Here is a 24112-nt window from a genome sequence, read left to right on the forward strand (position 1 = left end):
TATAAGGTAGCTCACCTACTAGCTACCCATGGAAAGCCGTTTACTGATGGGTACTTTGTTAAAGTATGCATGCTTGCTGTGGCCGAGGAGGTGTGTCCCGACAAGAAGGATGTGCTCAATGCGGTGAGTCTCTCTGCACCTACTATGACCAGGCGAACCGAAGATTTGGGGGACAACGTGTATGACCAGCTGAATGAGAAAGCGTCAGAATTCGAGTTTTTTGCTTTGGCCATGGATGAGAGCAATGACATGCAGGACACAGCACAACTGCTGTGATCTATTGATCTATTGCTCATATTATTATAATTTCACTGTTTTTTTAAATGTATTTATTTTATAGGCCTATTTATTTGACCTTTATTAAGTGCTGCACACAATTATTATTAATATTATTAATAATATCAACTGGCCTACCTACAATTTATAATTTTCCACTCACCTTTGCAAAGTGTCAATCACCTCGACTAGGCAGATGTTTCTTACCTTGACAGCTTTGATGTTATTTTTATTAGAAAATAAATAAATGGAATATCTGTGGTATTTCAAATTAAAACAAAGTGTGAAGACTCGATTACTACTTTTGCAAACCACTAGTAAAGATAAACAAATATGTGCCAGGAATCAAGTGTGGATATAATAGTGTGAATATAGTAGTGGGGATATAGTAGTGGGGGATATAGTAGTGGGGATATAGTAGTGGGGATATAGTAGTGTGGATATAGTAGTGTGGATATAGTAGTGTGGATATAGTAGTGGGGGATATAGTAGTGGGGGATATAGTAGTGGGGGATATAGTAGTGGGGGATATAGTAGTGGGGATATAGTAGTGGGGATATAGTAGTGGGGATATAGTAGTGTGGATATAGTAGTGGGGATATAGTAGTGGGGATATAGTAGTGGGGATATAGTAGTGGGGATATAGTAGTGGGGATATAGTAGTGGGGATATAGTAGTGTGGATATAGTAGTGGGGGATATAGTAGTGGGGATATAGTAGTGGGGATATAGTAGTGGGGATATAGTAGTGGGGATATAGTAGTGGGGGATATAGTAGTGGGGATATAGTAGTGTGGATATAGTAGTGGGGATATAGTAGTGGGGATATAGTAGTGGGGGATATAGTAGTGTGGATATAGTAGTGTGGATATAGTAGTGGGGATATAGTAGTGGGGATATAGTAGTGTGGATATAGTAGTGGGGGATATAGTAGTGTTGATATAGTAGTGGGGATATAGTAGTGTTGATATAGTAGTGTGGATATAGTAGTGGGGGATATAGTAGTGTTGATATAGTAGTGGGGATATAGTAGTGGGGATATAGTACTGGGGATATAGTAGTGTGGATATAGTAGTGGGGATATAGTAGTGGGGGATATAGTAGTGTGGATATAGTAGTGGGGATATAGTAGTGGGGATATAGTAGTGGGGGATATAGTAGTGGGGATATAGTAGTGTGGATATAGTAGTGGGGGATATAGTAGTGGGGGATATAGTAGTGGGGATATAGTAGTGGGGGATATAGTAGTGGGGGATATAGTAGTGTGGATATAGTAGTGGGGATATAGTAGTGGGGATATAGTAGTGGGGATATAGTAGTGGGGGATATAGTAGTGGAGATATAGTAGTGGGGGATATAGTAGTGGGGATATAGTAGTGGGGGATATAGTAGTGTGGCTATAGTAGTGGGGATATAGTAGTGGGGGATATAGTAGTGTGGATATAGTAGTGGGGATATAGTAGTGGGGATATAGTAGTGGAGATATAGTAGTGGGGATATAGTAGTGTGGATATAGTAGTGGGGGATATAGTAGTGTGGCTATAGTAGTGGGGATATAGTAGTGGGGGATATAGTAGTGTGGATATAGTAGTGGGGATATAGTAGTGGGGATATAGTAGTGTGGATATGGTAGTGGGGATATGGTAGTGGGGATATGGTAGTGGGGATATAGTAGTGGGGATATAGTAGTGGGGATATAGTAGTGTGGATATGGTAGTGGGGATATGGTAGTGGGGATATGGTAGTGGGGGATATAGTAGTGGGGATATAGTAGTGTGGATATAGTAGTGGGGATATAGTAGTGGGGGATATAGTAGTGGGGGATATAGTAGTGGGGATATAGTAGTGGGGATATAGTAGTGGGGATATAGTAGTGGGGATATAGTAGTGGGGATGGCTGTGCCAGGCTAGTAATCTCTACGACACAATGAGGCCTGCTGGTGGTCATATTTGTCTGGGTCATACAATTCTATGTTATATAGCTGACCCGACCCCGGCCCCCACCACAGTCTGGAACGATAATGTGGCCCCCAGAGAAAAAAGTTTGGTGACCCCTGTTTTAGGTCATATTTATGCAGAAATATAGAAAATTCTAAAGGGTTCACAAACTTTCAAGCATCACTGTATGTAGGCAGGTCAGCCATCCAATCAGTCACTCAGACCGAATGGAATGATTGGAAGGGCTTTTTACAGCTGTGCGACTCATACAGCTGATGGATTTTTTCTTTTTATTGTCAGAGCTTTTGATCTATTCATTGTGACAAGAATTTCAAGAATTGTCACAAAAAATATACTTCTAAAAAATTACCTACCGTGGCTTTAAGTGAAAGTGTAGATAATGTTTCCAGACAAATACACTATGCTACTGTACTTTCTTCTCTACATGTTTCTTGTGTGTACCATGAGCAGGTTCCTGATGTATAGCGTTCAGTCACTGGTTGGATGAAGAACCGAAGAGAAGTCCGACTACACTGAAGATCAAAATAAAAAAATATATATATATGTATACTAAGTCCAGTCGGATGAATCCTGGGACTGAAAGCCTGGCTCTCCACGGCTCCTCCACAATGTGTGCTGGGTTTAATGCTGTGTACTGATCAGTGGAGTGTAAAAGTGGATGTGTGTTTACTTATAGTCCAGCGCTGCCTGTGGTATTGGACCATATGGGACCATCTGGCTCCTTTCACTTACACACCTCCAGCTCTGGATAAACCCTTTTCCCCTGGAAACGAAGAAGACGAGGAAGTAATTAGGATGTACTCATGAGCTGCTGTAATATTTACCTGACCAGAGAATGAATGACAAATTGAACATTTGTTTTGTGTATGATAAACTATACACTGTCAGAAATAGGGGTACAGTAGGAGCCCATTTCCGTCCCCTGAGGCACAATCTACAGTAATGTTCCCCCCCAGGGCTCATTATTGGACCTCAAGGTAGCTATCTGTTACTTTTTAGAGTCAAAATGGTACATATAGGTTCCCAAGAAGTATATAAAGGGTAAAAATAAGTATCTTAGAAGGTCCTGATGCAGTAACAAGCCATTGGACCTGTAAAGGTACAATAATGTTCTTCATTTTCTGAGAGTGTATATCTTTTATTATTCTATCCACATTCACTGGATATGAGCAATCAGGCGCTCTGATTGGCTACTTTACTACTAGGATATCAGCTCATATACTGTGAGTAGAGAAAAACAAAATGGCAGCATGTGTTGCTGAAACAACTGAGGATGAAATAAAAACTACTCGAAAACAAAACCCTAAAAATTACAAAAAAAAAAGCGCAACAAAATATGGAATAAAAGTATTTGATGGTAAGAACGTATCTTTATTTTAAATTTTATTTTTCAAGGATTATTATTATTATTATTATTATTATTATTATTATAGCATTTTTCACAAATTGCTCCTGTCATTTCGCTGGTTTTTTTACATTCTAAGCAAATGGTTTTGTCAGACGTTTTGTATAAAGTTTTTATTTATCAAATTTGCAAAAAATAGAAATAAAAATGCTCTGTTTCTCAAAATCCAGTGAACGTGAATAGAATGAAACAGTTATTCCACTCAATCTCAGTGCTACGTGCCTCATCAGCTTTCAGCTCATGTACAACTCGAGTTTGTGGAATAACTGTTAATTTTTCTATTTCAGCATCTTAATGACCAAATTAAGGAATTAATTGTACAAGAAAACTTGTGTATGTAATAATAACAATAATAATAATAATAATAATCTTGAATGGTGAATCGAATTAGGATGTCTTGTCAACATCGCACAAAAGGCGTCATGGTGAGTTTTATTTTAAGGTATGTTAAAACGCCAGTCATCCCTCACGCCTCGTCAGCGTTACCCCTCCCACTCGCACCCCCTACCCCCAGTGTGTCCGTGTGCTAAAACCCTGCTGAGCTGAAGAGCTGTTACTGTAAATCACAGCACTGTAATGCACAGAGCAACACGAGGAAACTCGAAGTAACCGTATCCAGTACAGACATCTGAGTAACAGTGAATCAGAAGGTGCTGATTAATTTAATTTCCTATAAATCACAGCTTTATGTCAACACCCTTGTTCTAATACATTGCCATAGTAACCGCTCATTCACAGGGGATTTGACTGATATGGAATCACTGATATGAAGAAGTTTTGTGTAATGTTTTGTGGAAGGAGACTCCAGTGTCAGTGAAGATGTAGCTGAAGGAGGAGTTCACACTTCTTTGTTGTTTTTGTCATTTTTTTAATAATATGAAACCTTTGGGGGCGGCACGGTGGTGTAGTGGTTAGCGCTGTCGCCTCACAGCAAGAAGGTCCTGGGTTCGAGCCCCGTGGCCAGCGAGGGCCTTTCTGTGCGGAGTTTGCATGTTCTCCCCGTGTCCGCGTGGGTTTCCTCCGGGTGCTCCGGTTTCCCCCACAGTCCAAAGACATGCAGGTTAGGTTAACTGGTGACTCTAAATTGAGCGTAGGTGTGAATGTGAGTGTGAATGGTTGTCTGTGTCTATGTGTCAGCCCTGTGATGACCTGGCGACTTGTCCAGGGTGTACCCCGCCTTTCGCCCGTAGTCAGCTGGGATAGGCTCCAGCTTGCCTGCGACCCTGTAGAACAGGATAAAGCGGCTACAGATAATGAGATGAGATGAGATGAAACCTTTGTTGTTGTTGTTTGTCTTATTAATAATGACTGTGTGAATACGTAGAATATTGCAATCGTAAGCAAATCACTGTGGTACAAAAGGAATAAAACACTTCAGGAAACAACTTCCGGGTGGTAACAGGAACTCTGCATCATTATGCCGTTCTGTCGTTGATTATTTTCCCGTAACAGCACAACCCCAAGTGTTTTATTCCTTCCTTCAGTCCTTCTTTCTTTATCTTTTGATGTTGTTTTCGATGATCTATCGCTTATGTAAATCATATGACTTGAAGAACTTTCTGTAACCTTGTTTTCTACACACAGGAACATTTTATCCATCTGTATGGCTTTATTTTTTGGCCCAAGTGTTACTCCGGGGCTTGAAAACGGCGTCGTTGGAACACTTTAACACCAGCTAGCAGCTGGTTCTGTTCTAACGACTGAACTGATGAATTTGCCAATGACGAGTCCAATCTTCAGTGTTCAATTTTCAACCCCATTATCACCGTCTTTCATTATGACTGATTGAAACTGCAGCGCTGATTATGATTGTGTGTGTGTGTGTGTGTGTGTTGTTATGGTTGTTATGTCACTCACACACATTACCCGACCCTGCACTGTTTTTCCTCGCTGTGTATTTCCCTTTGCAGTTCTACACACACACACACACACACACACACACACACACACACTGGGCTGGGAGAGGAGGGGTCCTCAGAGACAGGAGGGTATGGAAGTGTGACAGACAGAGTAGAGAGAGAGAGAGAGAGAGAGAGAGAGAGAGAGAGAGAGTAATCCCTCCGTCCTTCTTCCACTCCAGAGCAGAGACACAAACAACAGCACCACAGCAGCCTCTCTCTCTCTCTCTCTCTCTCTCTGTCTCTCACACTCCTTCGTCCAGCGTTTGTTGATCGCAGAGCTGCAGGCACTGAGGTAAGCCTCATCTATCTGTGTGTGTGTGTGTGTGTGTGTGAGAACAAAGCATGTTGTTGCATTCACTACTTCATCTGTGGAGGAGGTTTTATTATTATTATTATTATTATTATTATTATTATTATTATTATTATTATTATGTAACATGTTTTATCACCGAGCTCAGGTGTAGTCGAAGATCTCCAAACATCAGTTCATGCTCGTGTGCTTGTCTTGTTTTCCTCGGAGGTTGCTGAGTCTGCACTAATATTTCATTTTTTTTCTGTGTGTGTGTGTGTGTGTACTTTCCACATCATGGCTGTTTTTTGTTTTCTTATGAAGCCACACAGTTCCCCTCTCTCTCAGGTCTCAGGCTGCAAATCAGTGACATTTAAAGAGCTTTTCTGTGAGACGGCTTTCCTGTTTGGTCGCTACGGGGAGAATTTATGGAGAAAAAAACAAATTGTTTCTCATTTTTTACTCAGCTGCATTGCAGGTACAACGAATGAGTCGAAACCATCAAGAGAAATCTGAGGCTTGACCAATATCGTTAATAACACACACACACACATACATCTCTCTCTCTGTCTCTCGTTTCATTCAGATTAAAGCCAATCTCAGTGAATCAGTCACACTCTGCGCCTCGAAATCCAATCTCAAGGCTCTCAATCAGAACAAAGTACTAAATCAAATCCGTGACCAATTTCAGAACCCAGAACTCATCTCTTCACAGTTCCTTGAAGTCGGAATTCTATGAAGATCTCCTATTCCAGAGTTCTAACGTCAAATTCTCCCTTTCTTTTCCTTTAATGACAAAACCATTCACGTGCAGTCCAGTGCAAAAGTTTAGGCACCCTTAGAACAAAACAAAAGAATGTCATTTCAAACATTCGTTCAGTGTGTTGGCTTTCAAGATCACAACTATGCGTATTAAGCAAGGAATAAAACTCTCTGTCTCATGCTGTCAACGACAGCCTGGTGTGATGAAGTGGAGTTACTTTTACTGCCACAAACCAGAGTATTTTCCTATAACAACACATCCTTAAGGGTTGTATTCCTCTTACACGGAAGCAAGTTACCAAATATAGAAGAAGAAGAAGAAGAAGAAGAAGAAGCAGAAGAACTTTATTCATCACATGAACACCGGGGAACAGTTGGGGGTTAGGTGGCTCGCTCAAGAGCACCTCAGACTAAGGCTGCCCCATGTTAACCTAACCGCATATCTTTGAACTGTGGAGGAAACCCACGCAGACACGGGAAGAACATGCAAACTCCACACAGAAAGGCCCCTGTTGGCTGCTGGGCTCAAACCCAGAACCTTCTTGCTGTGAGGCAACAGTGCTAACCACTACACCACCGTAAGTGGTGATGAAGGGCCCAAGCACCTCCGGTATACCAAATGTGACATGAATCCAACAAACTGCCTCGGAGGATAACGTCAAAATGTAACACGTGTCGAAGGGCACAAAACCAAAAATAACTCACTTTCTGTTGAGTATGACTAATACAATGCATCTTACAATTTTTTTTTCTTCTTGGGGCACCACAAACACCTACCGAATTTGGCGCGGTTAGGTGAAGTTATATACCAGGCAAAAGTCTCAATGACATGCGGGGGTGCTATGGAGTCCCCTGGACACACTTGGGGTCAAGCCTCTATCACTGGGTAGCAGTGGCCAGGACGGATGTGTGTACCAAATTTCATGAGTTTTTGCCCATGGGAACCACCTCAAAAATGGCCAAGTCTTGAAGAAAAATAATAATAATAATAATAATAAGAAGAAGAATCCTTAGGAAAACAATAGGGCCTTGCACCTCACTGCAGTGCCCTCTGGTGGACACCAGAAGCCGTGCACCTCCAGTGTTCAGGCTGTATTACATTTCTATTTATGAACAAACATCTCATCTCATCTCATTATCTCTAGCCGCTTTATCCTTCTACAGGGTCGCAGGCAAGCTGGAGCCTATCCCAGCTGACTATGGGCGAAAGGCGGGGTACACCCTGGACAAGTCGCCAGGTCATCACAGGGCTGACACATAGACACAGACAACCATTCACACTCACATTCACACCTACAGTCAATTTAGAGTCACCAGTTAACCTAACCTGCATGTCTTTGGACTGTGGGGGAAACCGGAGCACCCGGAGGAAACCCACGCGGACACGGGGAGAACATGCAAACTCCACACAGAAAGGCCCTCGCCGGCCCCGGGGCTCGAACCCAGGACCTTCTTGCTGTGAGGCGACAGCGCTAACCACTACACCACCGTGCCGCCTGAACAAACATGTCATGCTTTTTATCCGTTTACAGTTACATTTAAAGTTCCTTGAAACTTGTTAGCTCCTGTTATCACTTATGTTAGGGCAGCTATAAAGAGTCATTCCCCTCACCAGCCTTTCTTTGTTTCTCTCTTTTGAAGTTACTAAGAAAAAAATAACGCAGCTTGTTATGTTACAGAGAAACTGTGAAGTGTAAAGAAAAAGTTCCAGCTTTATTTATCTCTGATTGTTATAAAGAGCTGACACTGGAGACTCCTTCCATAAACGTTACATAAAAGTCTCCTGTGCGCGATGTCACCCTGAACTGTTCATTGCGCGTCTTCCTGAGTGTTGTGACTGTGGGATGACGATAATATAATTAGTGCTATCATTAGTTTATTTCATGTGTACAACTTCTGATATGTACTGACAAACTGTTCACGAAAATGATCTGTTTGTGTTTGCTAAGTATTGCTTTCATTCCAAAGAACCGCTTGTGCGTTTAATGTAACACAGCCGAGTGTCACAAACTGATATGGTATTGGTTTAACAGTTTACACACCGTTTCTGAAAGTGATATAAATATTTTTATTAACTTGTACGCCCTTTTTTCACCTCATGTGTATCCTCTTATTACCTCCACCCTCTTTCACATCCTCTGAGCAACTTTTAATTCCGCTCAGTTGCAATATTCGGTCTCACTTTAGCCTTATTGGAATTATATCATTCTTTTTTTTTGGATAAAATAGTAAAAATTAGGTACATTAGCATACAGTCTTTCACATACAAACTAAGGGAAGGCAAATGTTTAGAAAATTAGTATTAAATTTGTTTCATATATTTTATTTAGTGCACTTTTTCTCAATTTTACATTGCAAATAAATACATAAATAAATACATAAACAAGCACACATGCACACGCGCGCACACACACACACACACACACACACACACACACACACACACAAAAAAAAAACCCCAAGTAGATAGATAGATAGATAGATAGATAGATAGATAGATAGATAGATAGATAGATAGACAGACTACCGTTCAAAAGTTTGGGGTCACTTTGAAATGTCCTTATTTTTGAAAGAAAAGCAGTGTTCTTTTCAATGAAGATCACTTTAAACTAATCAGAAATCCACTCTATACATTGCTAATGTGGTAAATGACTATTCTAGCTGCAAACGTCTGGTTTTTGGTGCAATATCTCCATAGGCGTATAGAGGCCCATTTCCAGCAACTCTCACTCCAGTGTTCTAATGGTACAATGTGTTTGCTCATTGCCTCAGAAGGCTAATGGATGATTAGAAAACCCTTGTACAATCATGTTAGCACAGCTGAAAACAGTTGAGCTCTTTAGAGAAGCTATAAAACTGACCTTCCTTTGAGCAGATTGAGTTTCTGGAGCATCACATTTGTGGGGTCGATTAAATGCTCAAAATGGCCAGAAAAATGTCTTGACTATATTTTCTATTCATTTTACAACTTATGGTGGGAAATAAAAGTGTGACTTTTCATGGAAAACACAAAATTGTCTGGGTGACCCCAAACTTTTGAACGGTAGTGTAGATAGATAGATGTCATGCAGTGAGTGATATTGGGGTGTTTTATTATTCTATTATAATATTTTTTCAATCATAAAAAAGTCCATACAATTTAAATACACTATACGGCCATAACTATGTGCGTCCCTGACCATCACAAGCTTCTTCTTCAAACTGTTGCCACAAAGTTGGAAGCACACATTTATATAGAATGTATTTGCATATTGAAGATTTACAATTTCCCTTAACTGCTTTCCAACTAAGATACTCAAACCTGTTCCAGCATGACACAAAGTGATCTTCATGAAATCATGGTGTGTTAAGGTTCGAGTGGAAGAACTCCAGTGAACATCTTTGGGATGAACAGGAACTGGAGCGTCTTCAACACCCCAACATCAGTACCTGATCTCACTAATGATTTTATAGCTGAATTATCACTAATCCCCACAGCGACGCCCCAAAAATCTGGTAGAAAGCCTTCCCAGACCTCAGAGTGGAGCTTATTATAACAAGGAAGGGGAATAAATCTGGAATGAGATGTTCAAGAAGGACATATGGGTGTGATGGTTAGGTGTCCACAAACTTTTGGTCTTGTAGTGTATCATTCAACAATTTAACTTTTTTTACACATGTAATTTTAAAAGAAGCAACATTTTTTAGATTTTAGTTCAGTCATTTTTTTAAAATTGAGTGAAGTCCAGACAAGCTTGGAGACATGCATAGAGGATCATGAGGCTCCTTTTAATGATTTAATTATTAATCCGTTTAAACTGTTTACATGTTTGTTTGTGCGTGTCAAATGTATCATCAAGTCAGACCAAGGAGTTTCAGTGAGATGCAAATCCAGAGACTGAATGTCCCACGTCCATTTCAGGGTTGATTTACATGTATGTTCCGGGTCGTTATCTTGCAGCTCCATCTATGGTCATATGTAGGAGGGTGCCAATAATTATGGAGTTAAATGTCTGAGTGCTTTCCTATTTTAATAAACGTTGAGGTGAACACGTGCCTAGAGAAACGGGCAAAACAAAGCTTTCTAAAAGTGATTTTTATCAAATGAAATGAAAATAGAGCAGGTGTGTGTGTGTGTGTGTGTGTGTGTGAGTGTGTGTGTGTGTGTGTGTGAGTGAAAATTTAGGGCTTTGATACAAGTCCTTGGAGAATTTTATAGTGCCCTACATTAACTCAAAGAGAGAGAGCACAGGAGAGGATGCTGTTTCCATGACACTGAACCCACGTTGCCATAGGGTTGCCACGGTGTTACCACAACATTACCATGGCGTTACTACGGTGTTACCATGGCGTTAGCACTGCAGTGCTACACTATTCCCAAGAAATAATTGGAGGACAGATGTTTATTAGCTCATAAACTCTACACAGCTTTGATTGAATGATGTCTTACACACACACACACACACACACACACACTCCTCCTCAATCCAAATGTTATGACTCAGTCAGGATTACAGCTACTACTGAATATTAGCACAAATTTACCCAAAAATCTCCAACAGACGAGCTTACATAGTTTCTCACACATTACTGTCTATAAAAACATATGCTAATGACACAACATTAGCAGCCATCTTGGTGTAATGCCGGTGTAACGCTAGTCTTGATATGAGATTCAAACAGCGTCCAAATTCTCACGGGGAAAACGATAAACATTCAAAGTTTTCCACCACAGAAAAGCTAGCTGCAGTTTGTTGTTTAGCTGAGCTAGTAATGTACCTAGCAAAGCTGTTAGCAAACTAGTGAGAGCTAGCTACATTTCCTAATAGTAGGATTATCTTGTAATTAGTTAAACGGTGATAAAATCTGTTAAATCTAAATCTGATAAATTTCTGTTAATTGTATTTATAAAATCCAACAAATTATGCAGCTTTTTTTTTTTCTTGTCTGTTGGTTGTAAACAAGACAAACCAAGCTTAGCGGCTAAGCTCAGCAGATTGAATGCTAATGAAACCTAACATAACTTCTTTTTTTTTAAAGTATTATTAGTTGTTATTTTAATTAGCAGATAAAGCATGACTCATGGATGCATGATGCTACTTTTGCTAATTTTACACTACCGTTCAAAAGTTTGGGGTCACCCAGACAATTTTGTGTTTTCCATGAAAAGTCACACTTTTATTTCCCACCATAAGTTGTAAAACGAATAGAAAATATAGTCAAGACATTTTTCTGGCCATTTTGAGCATTTAATCGACCCCACAAATGTGATGCTCCAGAAACTCAATCTGCTCAAAGGAAGGTCAGTTTTATAGCTTCTCTAAGGCTACGTTTACATTAGACCGTATCTGTCTCGTTTTCTTCGCGGATGCACTGTCCGTTTACATTAAACCGCCTGGAAACGCCGGGAAACGGGAATCCGCCAGCGTCCACGTATTCAATCCAGATCGTGTCAGCTCCGGTGCTGTGTAAACATTGAGAATACGCGGATACGCTGTGCTGAGCTCTAGCTGGCGTCTCATTGGACAACGTCACTGTGACATCCACCTTCCTGATTCGCTGGCGTTGGTCATGTGACGCGACTGCTGAAAAACGGCGCGGACTTCCGCCTTGTATCACCTTTCATTAAAGAGTATAAAAGTATGAAAATACTGCAAATACTGCCCATTGTGTAGTTATGATTGTCTTTGGGCTTGCCATCCTTCCACTTGCAAGTGGTAAGTGATATGCGCTGGGATCACACACACAGCGGCTCAGTCCCGAATCACTGCTCATGCACTTCACTCGCGCGCTCTGTGAGCTGCGCAGGGCCGGAGTGCGCACCCTCCAGAGGGCATTCGCTGTTCAGGGCGGAGTGATTTGGAGCGCAGGATGCCTGCGGAGCCGAGCGTATCCGTGTATTGGTATTGCTGTGTGCACGCAAATCATGTATTGGTGTTGCTGTGTGCACACTAATCGTTTTAAAAACGTTAATCTGATGATCCGCTGATACGGTCTAATGTAAACATGGGCTAAAGAGCTAAACTGTTTTCAGCTGTGCTAACATGATTGTACAAGGGTTTTCTAATCATCCATTAGCCTTCTGAGGCAATGAGCAAACACATTGTACCATTAGAACACTGGAGTGAGAGTTGCTGGAAATGGGCCTCTATACACCTATGGAGATATTGCACCAAAAACCACACATTTGCAGCTAGAATAGTCATTTACCACATTAGCAATGTATAGAGTGGATTTCTGATTAGTTTAAAGTGATCTTCATTGAAAAGAACAGTGCTTTTCTTTCAAAAATAAGGACATTTCAAAGTGACCCCAAACTTTTGAACGGTAGTGTATAGTGTAGCTAGCTAAATTTAATTAATCATATAACCTATATGAATGTTAGCAAACTAGATTTTCAGAATGCTGTTTAAAAAAATCAAGGTTTTTTTTTCTTTTCCCTTTTTTTTAAGTGCAAACTTCTTAGTCTGACATGCAGCTAGCTTTTTTTTCTTTTGGAAACTGGCTAAGCAATACTCTGGCGTAAGAACTAATTAATAACTAGCAGATCCTCCATTTTGTTTGACACACACACACACACACAAAAAGAAAACACGTGTTCTACTGACTCATGTTTCCAAGGCTTGTAAAAAGATTAACTGCGCGAAATAGAACGAACTGCTAACAGAACCCAATTCTTGGCTAAATCTTTAGCGTAACAGTGATGTAGTGATAATCATATGGATCCCGTTAGCATATTCTGCAATGTTATAACAATATTTATGTACAACTCAAGTTTGTGAGCCAAATGACATCCTTTGAGGTGAGTTTGTGATGATTCGTAGTTTGCTGTGCTAAACTGCTAGCGATAAGCGATAAGCTTCCATTACTTGTTAGCAACATTAACGTTGTCGCTCCACGACAAAACTAAAGCTGACTTGAGACGCTAAACAAGTCTTGACTGATTGAAAAACTGCGTGTGTTTTATTTCTAGTCATGTTACAGCTTTTATATAATTGTTGTATCAGAGTTTTAAGCTAATTGGAGATAATGTGACGATCTCTTTTTTTTTGGGGGGGGTAGTTACAAGTGCAGCTTGTGTGTTTTACATAACCGAAGTGTGCTGAGGTGTGGGCGGAGCCGCAGTGTGTGAAATATTGAGCTTTATGTCTGGGTTTATGGAGCGAATGACCTCAGAGAGGGAAAAAGGACAGAGAGAGGTGGCTATAATTCAAAGTCCCTCTCACTGTGTGGAGTGTGTGATAATAGGTTTCGTGTGCATGTGTGTGTGAGGACTCTTTCACACTCCCATAATGCATGCTATCACCTCCGCTACACCGCTGTCACTAATCATCCTTCTGTGAAACGAGAGCGATGGACTGGAATGGCAGGACAGAGGACACACACTCGCGTTACAGAACATTCTGAGCATTCAGAGGAGCTGGGTGTTGAAACAGAGAGGATTTGATACGATGTGAAGGTTCAATTCTCACTTAGGCAGAAAGAGAGAGATGCTGTATCACTTCCTGCTGAGTGGAACAGTTATCCATAATAGCTATTTGCTGCACAAAGAACAACATTCTTCCATTTCTTTACGTAATTAGGATTTTAGGAACAATCACAGCCAAACCAGAGACGTTCACAACCGTCTATTATCAGCACAGACTCACATAAATTCAATTAAAGTGTCCCAAAGGTGCTATTTTAAACCGTATCCTGCTCAGCCATTATCTGGAACTAAATCTGATCCATATTAGAGGTTTTAAGACTTTTATTACAAAGATCAAATTTACAAAGATACCATATGATTCAGGATGTGGCATTGTGGGTTCGTATCTATTTATGTATCTAGATCAATATAAATAAATAAATAAATAAATAATAGATTGGACCCACTCACCAGGACCTCATCCAAACCTCATCACTAGGACCACAAATTATGTCATAGATTTATCTGACCATGCGACGTTTGGACTCTGTGTCCGATGTGTGTCCAATCAGATTAGGTGTTCTGCTGTTGTAGCCAACATCCTCCTCAAGGTTCATTGTGTCCTGAGATGCTTTTCTGCTCACCACGGTTGTAAAGAGTGGTTATTTGAGTTACCATAGTCTTCCTGTCAGCTCAAACATCTGAGTTCACTCGTCATAAACTATCACTCGCTGGATGTTTTTTGTTTTCTGCACCGTTCTGTGTAAACTCTAGCGTGAGCTAGAAATTAAAACCTATTGTGTCCTTAAAGCTGCAGTAAATAATCTTACCTTCTTCTGGCTGAGAGGTGAATTGCAGTCTCAATAAAAACACACCTTCTTCCTCTATGTTTCATTTACAGTATCATGGTAGACCTCAGTAGTTTCCTCTGTAGCTGGGTCTTTGTTTTATATTTTTCTGGCCCTGAAATTAGCAATACCCCCCCCCCCCCGACAGAAAGAAAGCTGTTCAATTGTACAGTCTAAATGTGTACTTATTGAACACATGAAGATTTAACAGAAGTTTTGTATTGAGTGTAATTCAACTAACAGCCAGTAGAGGGCTCTAAAAATGACAATCCACTGCTTTAACCTTGATATGTATATTTTTTTATATACAACCACAATAATATGTTTTTCTGTGTTGTAAAAAATCTAGCTTTATGGGGAAAATGTCTTTGTAACCTTCGATTAACAGACTGGGACAACTTGTATATTCATATATATGTAATATATCAAGGTTTTTATGTAGACAGATAAAAATTACCACCAGGGTTTGTGTGAATGTTTGAAAGCATAAAAATGCTTAATTTATCAGTCATGACAATTTAAAATAACTTTAAACTAACAAATAGAGAATGTTTGAATGTGTTTTTTTAAATTATAGTCGAATTAAACTAACTAATCATTAACTAGTTAGCAACATTCACAACCCAACATTATTATAACTCCTACGAGTTACAAATAAAGTCATTGTATTTTCATTAAACTCTCTCGTTAATTAATTTAACAAGAATTATAACCAAATGAATGACTAAACAGGAGAAATTTTCTTATTTATTCTAGTTGCTTGTCATTTTACTTATCAGCCATGCGAAACATGTTATGCTACTTGCAACCGAACAGCGTGCATAACTCCTGATGTCTTTCTTTCTTCATTTTTTTTCAAGCACAGAGGAATAAATCATTTCGCTGTTATTTGTTTGCTGAAATCATCTTCGCAGTGAAATAATAATTGGGTTCTGTGATTGTGAGTGATGTTTGATAAGGCGATGATTATTAGATGTAAAATCAGATTTACGCTGGCAAGAACTGATCGCAGTGTCAGAATTCATAAACCACAAGAATAAATGTATTTATTACAAGCATCATCTTTTCTTTTCTTCCTGTCGTGTCATGAACACTCACGGAGTCAGAAATACTCACACACAGGAAAACCAAGCGCACAAACGCTCATAGACTGGCCAATTCAGAACGTAGAAAATAATTTTAATCAAAGCCATGTGAAATAGATAGCATTTTGGGTTTTTTTCCTTTTCTACTTTAAATCTTGCAGCACTAGTCCTAGTATTTATCCTTTCATTTTCTTTATTTTTTTTTAAAGTTTTTTACATACCTGTACATTTTTACTCAAGCTTCATCCATAAAACCTTCTCTAAATATAGAATTGAATATAAAGAAAAAATTTACATAAAATTAATATATTTCATATACCATGCCCTCGACAATTATTGCCCCGCCCACTTGTAAAGATTAATAAAAAGAGTTAGAAAAAAATCCACCTTTTGGTGAAGTCGCTTCATCTCACGCTGAAAAAATGAGAAAAATCCAACTTTTAATTGAAATAAATTTATTCAGAGAAAAACAAATCCCTCATCAAGAAATATATTTTCAATATTATTGGCACCTCCGGAAATTTTCGTGAACACAATGTAGCTGAAGCATGTTACATTTAAATTGTAGAGTATTTTTGAGTTGATTGGAGTGTGTAGGAACTTTCAAGCTGTAATCCATGACTTCCTGATTAACTGGGGAACAAATATGAGGTGACCCAGAGGCCAAATTCCCTCAACATCAACGTGGGAAAGATAAGAGAACAACACACAAATCAAATGATGGAGAAGAAGTGTGTTGACCTTCAAAAGTCAGAATGGTCATCAAAAAAAAAAAAAGCTATACTCACCTCAAAATGTCAATTTTGACTGTTATTTCAATTAAAAGTTGGATTTTTCTCATTTTTTTCAGTGTGACATGAAGCAAATTCACCAAAAGGCAGATTTTTCTAATCCTTTTTTCTAATATTTATAATCGTAGAGGACACGGTGTTTTATTATATCAGCCACATACCAGTAAAGCTACAGGATCAAGTACATTTCCTTTTTTCATATTTCATGAACAATGGCAAGCTGGGGTGTTTTATTACCGCATAAATTTGCCAACACTAAACATTTATCATTTTCTAAATAAGAATGCATCATAACTTTTATCCATTTATAGTTACATTTAACTATACAGTCACTCCCTTATCAGTCTCTGGGTTTATATTAACCTCTCTTTCAATGAGACAACGTTTTTTAATTACAAGTTTTACAGTTTCTGCAGGTTTACATACTAAAAAAAGACTTATTTTACTCAAGTTTCATCCATAAACCATGGTCTTATTAATCATGAGAAAAAAGCAGACTGAAATTGTACTTGATGGTGAGAGAGAGAGAGAGAGAGAGAGAGAGAGAGAGGATGATGTGGTTTGATGGGTCGCCCATCCAAAGGTTAATTGAATTTTCTCTGAAGATGGCAGATTGCTTTTTCATTGGCCTGGTGTAATTTTTCACCTCTTGACATCTCTCTCTCTCTCTCCAGGCGATGGCCGAGGTGGTAGATCTCCTCTCTACACCCCATAACGTCCAAATCAGTGAAGTGACCTGTGACTCATTCCACGTTGCCTGGGAGATGACCCCAGAGGATGCAGGACGCGTGACACACTATTTCATCGACCTGAGCCGCAAAGCAGGAGGAGAGAGGAACCGCTTCAAACACAGAGTGAGTGCATTGAGATCAAGTGTGGGGTTTTTCCCTCCATAAAGATTCCTCACTCTGACACAAAGCTTCTCGTTCACCTTCTGTAATGTTTTTTTGTTCTCTTCAAATGATATACAATCAAATTTGGAGTAAAAAGAAATGACGTTCATGGGTATTAATGAAAAAAAACCCACCCACTTACTTCACATGTTCTTCCCATACTAACATTGTAGCTTATGAAGAAAGAATAGAAATGTGAAAAAATAAATGAAATCCTTAGGGTTTACACTACCGTTCAAAAGTTTGGGGTCACTTTGAAATGTCCTTATTTTTGAAAGAAAAGCACTGTTCTTTTCAATGAAGATCACTTTAAACTAATCAGAAATCCACTCTATACATTGCTAATGTGGTAAATGACTATTCTAGCTGCAAATGTGTGGCTTTTGGTGCAATATCTCCATAGGTGCATAGAGGCCCATTTCCAGCAACTCTCACTCCAGTGTTCTAATGGTACAATGTGTTTGCTCATTGCCTCAGAAGGCTAATGGATGATTAGAAAACCCTTGTACAATCATGTTAGCACAGCTGAAAACAGTTGAGCTCTTTAGAGAAGCTATAAAACTGACCTTCCTTTGAGCAGATTGAGTTTCTGGAGCATCACATTTGTGGGGTCGATTAAATGCTCAAAATGGCCAGAAAAATGTCTCGACTATATTTTCTATTCATTTTACAACTTATGGTGGGAAATAAAAGTGTGACTTTTCATGGAAAAAACAAAATTGTCTGGGTGACCCCAAACTTTTGAACGGTAGTGTATATTCCCTGTGTGTGTGTGTGTGTGTGTGTGTGTGTGTGTGTGTGTGTGTGTGTGTATACAGTTAGGTCCATATATATTTGGACACTGACACAAATTTTGTTTTTTTTACCTGTTTACTGAAACATATTCAAGTTATAGTTATATAATGGACATGGACATAAAGTCCAGACTTTCAGCTTTCATTTGAGGGTATCCACATTAAAACTGGATGAAGGGATGAAGCTCCTTAACATGTGCCACCCTGTTTTTAAAGGGGTCAAAAGTAATTGGACAGTTGACTCCAAGGCTATTACATGGGCAGGTGTGGGCAATTCCTTCGTTATGTCATTCTCAATTAAACAGATAAAAGGCCTGGAGTTGATTTGAGGTGTGGTGCTTGCATTTGGAAGATTTTGCTGTGAAGAAAACATGCGGTCAAAGGAGCTCTCCATGCAGGTGAAACAAGCCATCCTTAAGCTGCGAAAACAGAAAAAACCCATCCGAGAAATTGCTACAATATTAGGAGTGGCAAAATCTACAGTTTGGTACATCCTGAGAAAGAAAGAAAGCACTGGTGAACTCATCAATGCAAAAAGACCTGGACGCCCACAGAAGACAACAGTGGTGGATGATCGCAGAATAATTTCCATGGTGAAGAGAAACCCCTTCACAACAGCCAACCAAGTGAACAACACTCTCCAGGAGGTAGGCGTATCAATATCCAAATCTACCATAAAGAGAAGACTGTATGAAAGTAAATACAGAGGGTTCACTGCACGGTGCAAGCCATTCATAAGCCTCAAGAATAAAAAGTCTAGATTGGACTTTGCTAAAAAACATCTAAAAAAGCCAGCACAGTTCTGGAAGAACATTCTTTGGACAGATGAAACCAAGATCAACCTCTACCAGAATGATGGAAAGAAAAAAGTATGGTGAAGGCGTGGTACAGCTCATGATCCAAAGCATACCACATCATCTGTAAAACACGGCGGAGGCAGTGTGATGGCTTGGGCATGCATGGCTGCCAGTGGCACTGGGTCACTAGTGTTTATTGATGATGTGACACAGGACAGAAGCAGCCGGATGAATTCTGAGGTATTCAGAGACATACTGTGTGCTCAAATCCAGCCAAACTGATTGGTCAGCGTTTCATAATACAGATGGACAAAGACCCAAAACATAAAGCCAAAGCAACCCAGGAGTTTATTAAAGCAAAGAAGTGGAATATTCTTTAATGGCCAAGTCAGTCACCTGATCTCAACCCAATTGAGCATGCATTTCACTTGTTAAAGACTAAACTTCAGACAGAAAGGCCCACAAACAAACAGCAACTGAAAACCGCTGCAGTAAAGGCCTGGCACAGCATTAAAAAGGAGGAAACACAGCGTCTGGTGATGTCCATGAGTTCAAGACTTCAGGCAGTCTTTGCCAACAAAGGGTTTTCAACCAAGTATTAGAAATGAACATTTTATTTACAATTATTTAATTTGTCCAAAGGGCGGCACGGTGGTGTAGTGGTTAGCGCTGTCGCCTCACAGCAAGAAGGTCCTGGGTTCGAGCCCCGGGGCCGGCGAGGGCCTTTCTGTGTGGAGTTTGCATGTTCTCCCCGTGTCCGCGTGGGTTTCCTCCGGGTGCTCCGGTTTCCCCCACAGTCCAAAGACATGCAGGTTAGGTTAACTGGTGACTCTAAATTGACCGTAGGTGTGAATGTGAGTGTGAATGGTTGTCTGTGTCTATGTGTCAGCCCTGTGATGACCTGGCGACTTGTCCAGGGTGTACCCCGCCTTTCGCCCGTAGTCAGCTGGGATAGGCTCCAGCTTGCCTGCGACCCTGTAGAAGGATAAAGCGGCTAGAGATAATGTGATGTGTGTGTGTGATGTAATTTGTCCAATTACTTTTGAGCCCCTGAAATGAAGGGATTGTGTTTAAAAAATGCTTTAGTTCCTCACATTTTTATGCAATCATTTTGTTCAACCCACTGAATTAAAGCTGAAAGTCTGAACTTCAACTGCATCTGAATTGTCTTGTTCAAAATTCATTCTGGTAATGTACAGAACCAAAATTAGAAAAATGTTGTCTCTGTCCAAATATTTATGGACCAAACTGTATATATCTCCCCATCCTGTTTTCTTCACCTTTCATCTAACGTCTCACAATTTTCATTTTTAAACAGCAAGTGAAATGTTTTCTTCTGCTTAAACCACAACAATCTGTCAACACTAAACTCATAATTACTAATAAATAAGAGCACGTCATAATTTTTTATCCATTTATGGTTACATTTAACACTTATTCCATGAAATCGAGTCGTACATGAGCTCATATAATCCATGTATGACAAGATTGAGTGGAATAACTGTTTTATTCTATCCACATTCACTGGATTTGGAAAAACGAATCATTTTTATTTTAATTTTTTGCAAATTCGAGAAATAAAAACTTTATAGAAAATGTGCGACAAAATAATTTCCGCTTAGAATGTAAACAAACCAGTGAAATGACAGGTTGTGAAAAATGCGATAATAATAATAATTTTTGAAAAATAAAAAAAAGATATGCTCTTACTAGCAAATACTTTTATTCCATATATTGTTTTTGGCTTTTTTTGTATTTTTTTGGGTTTTGTTTTCGAGTATAGTTTTTATTTCATCCTCGATTGTTTCAGCAACACGCTCCGCCATTTTGTTTTTCTCTACTCACGGTATATGAGCTAATATTCTAGTAGTAGAGTAGCCAATCACAGCACACGATTACTCATATCCAGTGAATGTGGATAGAATAATTAATGATATGTCCATCATTAAACAAGTTTTTCCTCTCTTGAAATTAATATGATAAAAATGTTGTCATCTTATGAACATTATTGATCAGTTAATCCCTGTGTCCGAACTCACTCACTGCTCACTATTTAGTGGACTAAGTAGTGAGTTCGCCATTTTGTAGTGCTGTCCGAAACCTTAGTGAGGATTATTTACACCCTATATAGTGCACTCAAAGTATCCCACAATGCATCATGAAAAGTAGTGTACAACGATGGTCACTAACTGAAGCAATATATCCCATCATGCATTGCAGTCGGACTGAAAGAAATCAAATCAAAAGTCTCAAATTTGATTTAATAAAAGGCCGCGGCAAAGAAGAAAGCATTCAGCCTTGATTTAAAAAGAACTGAAAGATGCACCAGATACAAAGTACTTTGTATTGATTTAAAGGAGAACTGAAGTCATTTTTAAACTTGCTTTATTTCTTAATTAACGTGTTATTCAATTACGTTTTCGGTTTTAGTAACCTTATATCATGAATCGTATTGGCAACTAATTGCAATTAAATATTATACTTATCGGCCTATTCGGTTTTTAGCCGTGTTGAATTTAGTTCGTTTGGTCCATGGCAGGCGTCGCTTATCCGCGCAATCTTCACGAGACTTGTGCGAGACTTCGAAACGTAAAGTGTCAGCCAGGTGTCAGTGCCGCCATTTTGAAAACTGTTTTCCAAATGAAGTATTGCACAAAAACGAGTTTAAATGACGATTACTGCCTACTTTTTTCAAACTTTCCTGATCGCTATCAAAACAAACAAAACTTCCGGCTTGATTACATCAGCATTCGAAAGAGGGTGTGCGCGTCTTTTGACAACGTTGGCAGATGTTTCCCTGTGTCCGAAATCGCTCCCTACTCACTATATAGCGTACATGTCAACCTATACGGAATGTCCGTATTTTATACGGATTTGATTCAATAAACGTAGTATACGGGCGTACAAATAAAGTTATACGGATTCTTTAAAAAACTTCAATATTTATTTAGAGCTATAATCAATTCCCACGATGATAAAAGAGCGCATAACATTCATTTACAAACTTACTGTACACCACAGAAAGCACAAACAGCCAGTAAAGAGTCTTATGAAATTGCGCGTTATCTTGTGGTAGCGAGACTTTGTTCCACTTTTGATCATGCGCACACCGCATTGCGAGAATCCCGCCAACCGGGAAGTAACATTTTGTCTGAAACGCGTATTTCCACCTGAGCGACTTTCACTAGCGACTGAAAAGATTCTGAATGGGCACTCCGGCAAGATCAACACAGACACTTGCTGTGACGTGCAGCCTCGTGAGGTATTGGTGCAGAGTGCTAAAAAAGCTGTCATGGAGTACAATTCAGAACATTTTGTGTTTTTGTGACACTTTGTGTTTTTGTCGAACATTGGAGCTTTGTATTCATTCTGAAGGTTTATTGTTATTAATATTGAATAAAAAGTAACTGGGATATATCATTGTTAATTATCATTCAAATTTTAGGTAAATTATTTTAATTTGCATCTTATACGGATTTTATAAGGGAAATACGGATTTTGGAGGTTGGTTATACAGGTTTGATTGACCAAAGGTTGACATGTATGATATAGGGCTCTATATAGTGAGGACGCCATTTTGTAGTGCTGTCCGAAACCTTAGTGAGGATTATTTACACCCTATATAGTGCACTCAAAGTATCCCACAATGTATCACAAAAAGTAGTGTACAACAATGGTCACTAACCAGAGCAATATATCCCATCATGCATTGTGGTTGCGCTGAAAGCAATCAAATCAAAAGTCTCAAATTTGATTTAATAAAAGGCAGCAGCAAAGAAGAAAGCATTCAGCCTTGATTTAAAAAGAACTGAAAGATGCAGGTACTTTGTATTTATTAATGTTAGAAATACACTCAGTATAATATGGATTTATCACAAAAATACTGTATACGCATGCATTTATTATTTTGAAAACCCACTAGCTGACTGATCTGACACGTTTTAATTGTGCGACAGTAATAACGTAAATACCAGCACGATGGAGTAGTGTCCAAAAGGGTTTTTTTTTTTTTCATTTTACCAATGAGCTCAGTATATAGTCCTCTATATAGTAATTCCCTATATAGTGAGTAGGGAGTAGTGAACGAGTGAGCGATTTCGGACACAAAGAATATCTTCATTCAGATATGACAGACATTAAGTTAAATCTCTAACGATGCTCATAGTTCCTACTACTCAAGTTCTTGTTAACACACTTAGAACAGGGCTACAGTAACCCGAGAGTAATGATTCAGTGCCACACAGATGAAGACGGGTTCTCATTTTGAGTCCGGTTCTTCTTGAATATTTCTAAGAAACTACAGAATGCGATCTCATCCGTCCTGAAGCGCTTTACGTCTGAGTGTTAGGAAGTGCTGACACCGGAGACTCCTTTAGAAGAATATCGACAGTTATCGATTTTTCTTTGTTATTATGCAAAGGAGAAAGGAACCTAAGACTAAAATCAATCTTACTTCCTTTAAAATAAATAAATAAATAAATAAATAACACTTTCTCAGAACGATTATCTACAACGATTTGCTTTTTCTTCTGTTCCATCTGAGACATCACAGGAACATTATGAGCCGATCAATATCATTTTCCAGTGTTTCATCTCTGATATTCTGAGAGAGAGAGAGAGAGAGAGAGAGAGAGAGAGAGAGAGAGAGAAAGGAAGCTAGAATTAACATGAAGGCACAGGAGGTTTGGAGATGAGCTTATCAGACACATGTGTGTGTGTGTCGCTTTTCTGGTTGCTTCTCATCTAGAAACTCAAAGGCCTCGTCATGAAAAGTGTCATGAGCCAGTGACTCATCACACACTCACTTCCTCTTCAATAACCAAAAAACCCGGCGAGCGGCGAAAGGCCACCATGCTGGAGCGCTCACAAAGCAGCCAGCTGAAATAAACATTTAACTTGTCAATAAAATCTCACCTCATTCATCTC

The 24112-nt window shown here is 39.3% G+C and overlaps 1 protein-coding gene across 1 annotated transcript in view; it reads left to right on the forward strand.

Moving 5' to 3' along the window:
- Nucleotides 1-5770: 5770 nt before the first annotated feature.
- Nucleotides 5771-24112, forward strand: part of LOC132892402 (phytanoyl-CoA hydroxylase-interacting protein) — a 37526-nt gene continuing 19184 nt past the window's right edge. The window contains exons 1-2 of the mRNA XM_060930663.1: nucleotides 5771-5832; nucleotides 17377-17556. Coding sequence (XP_060786646.1) covers nucleotides 17380-17556 — 177 coding nt within the window. The 5' untranslated portion in view covers nucleotides 5771-5832; nucleotides 17377-17379. The remainder of the gene's footprint in view (nucleotides 5833-17376; nucleotides 17557-24112) is intronic.

The sequence above is a fragment of the Neoarius graeffei genome, chromosome 10, assembly GCF_027579695.1.
Source record: "Neoarius graeffei isolate fNeoGra1 chromosome 10, fNeoGra1.pri, whole genome shotgun sequence".
NCBI lineage: Eukaryota > Metazoa > Chordata > Actinopteri > Siluriformes > Ariidae > Neoarius > Neoarius graeffei.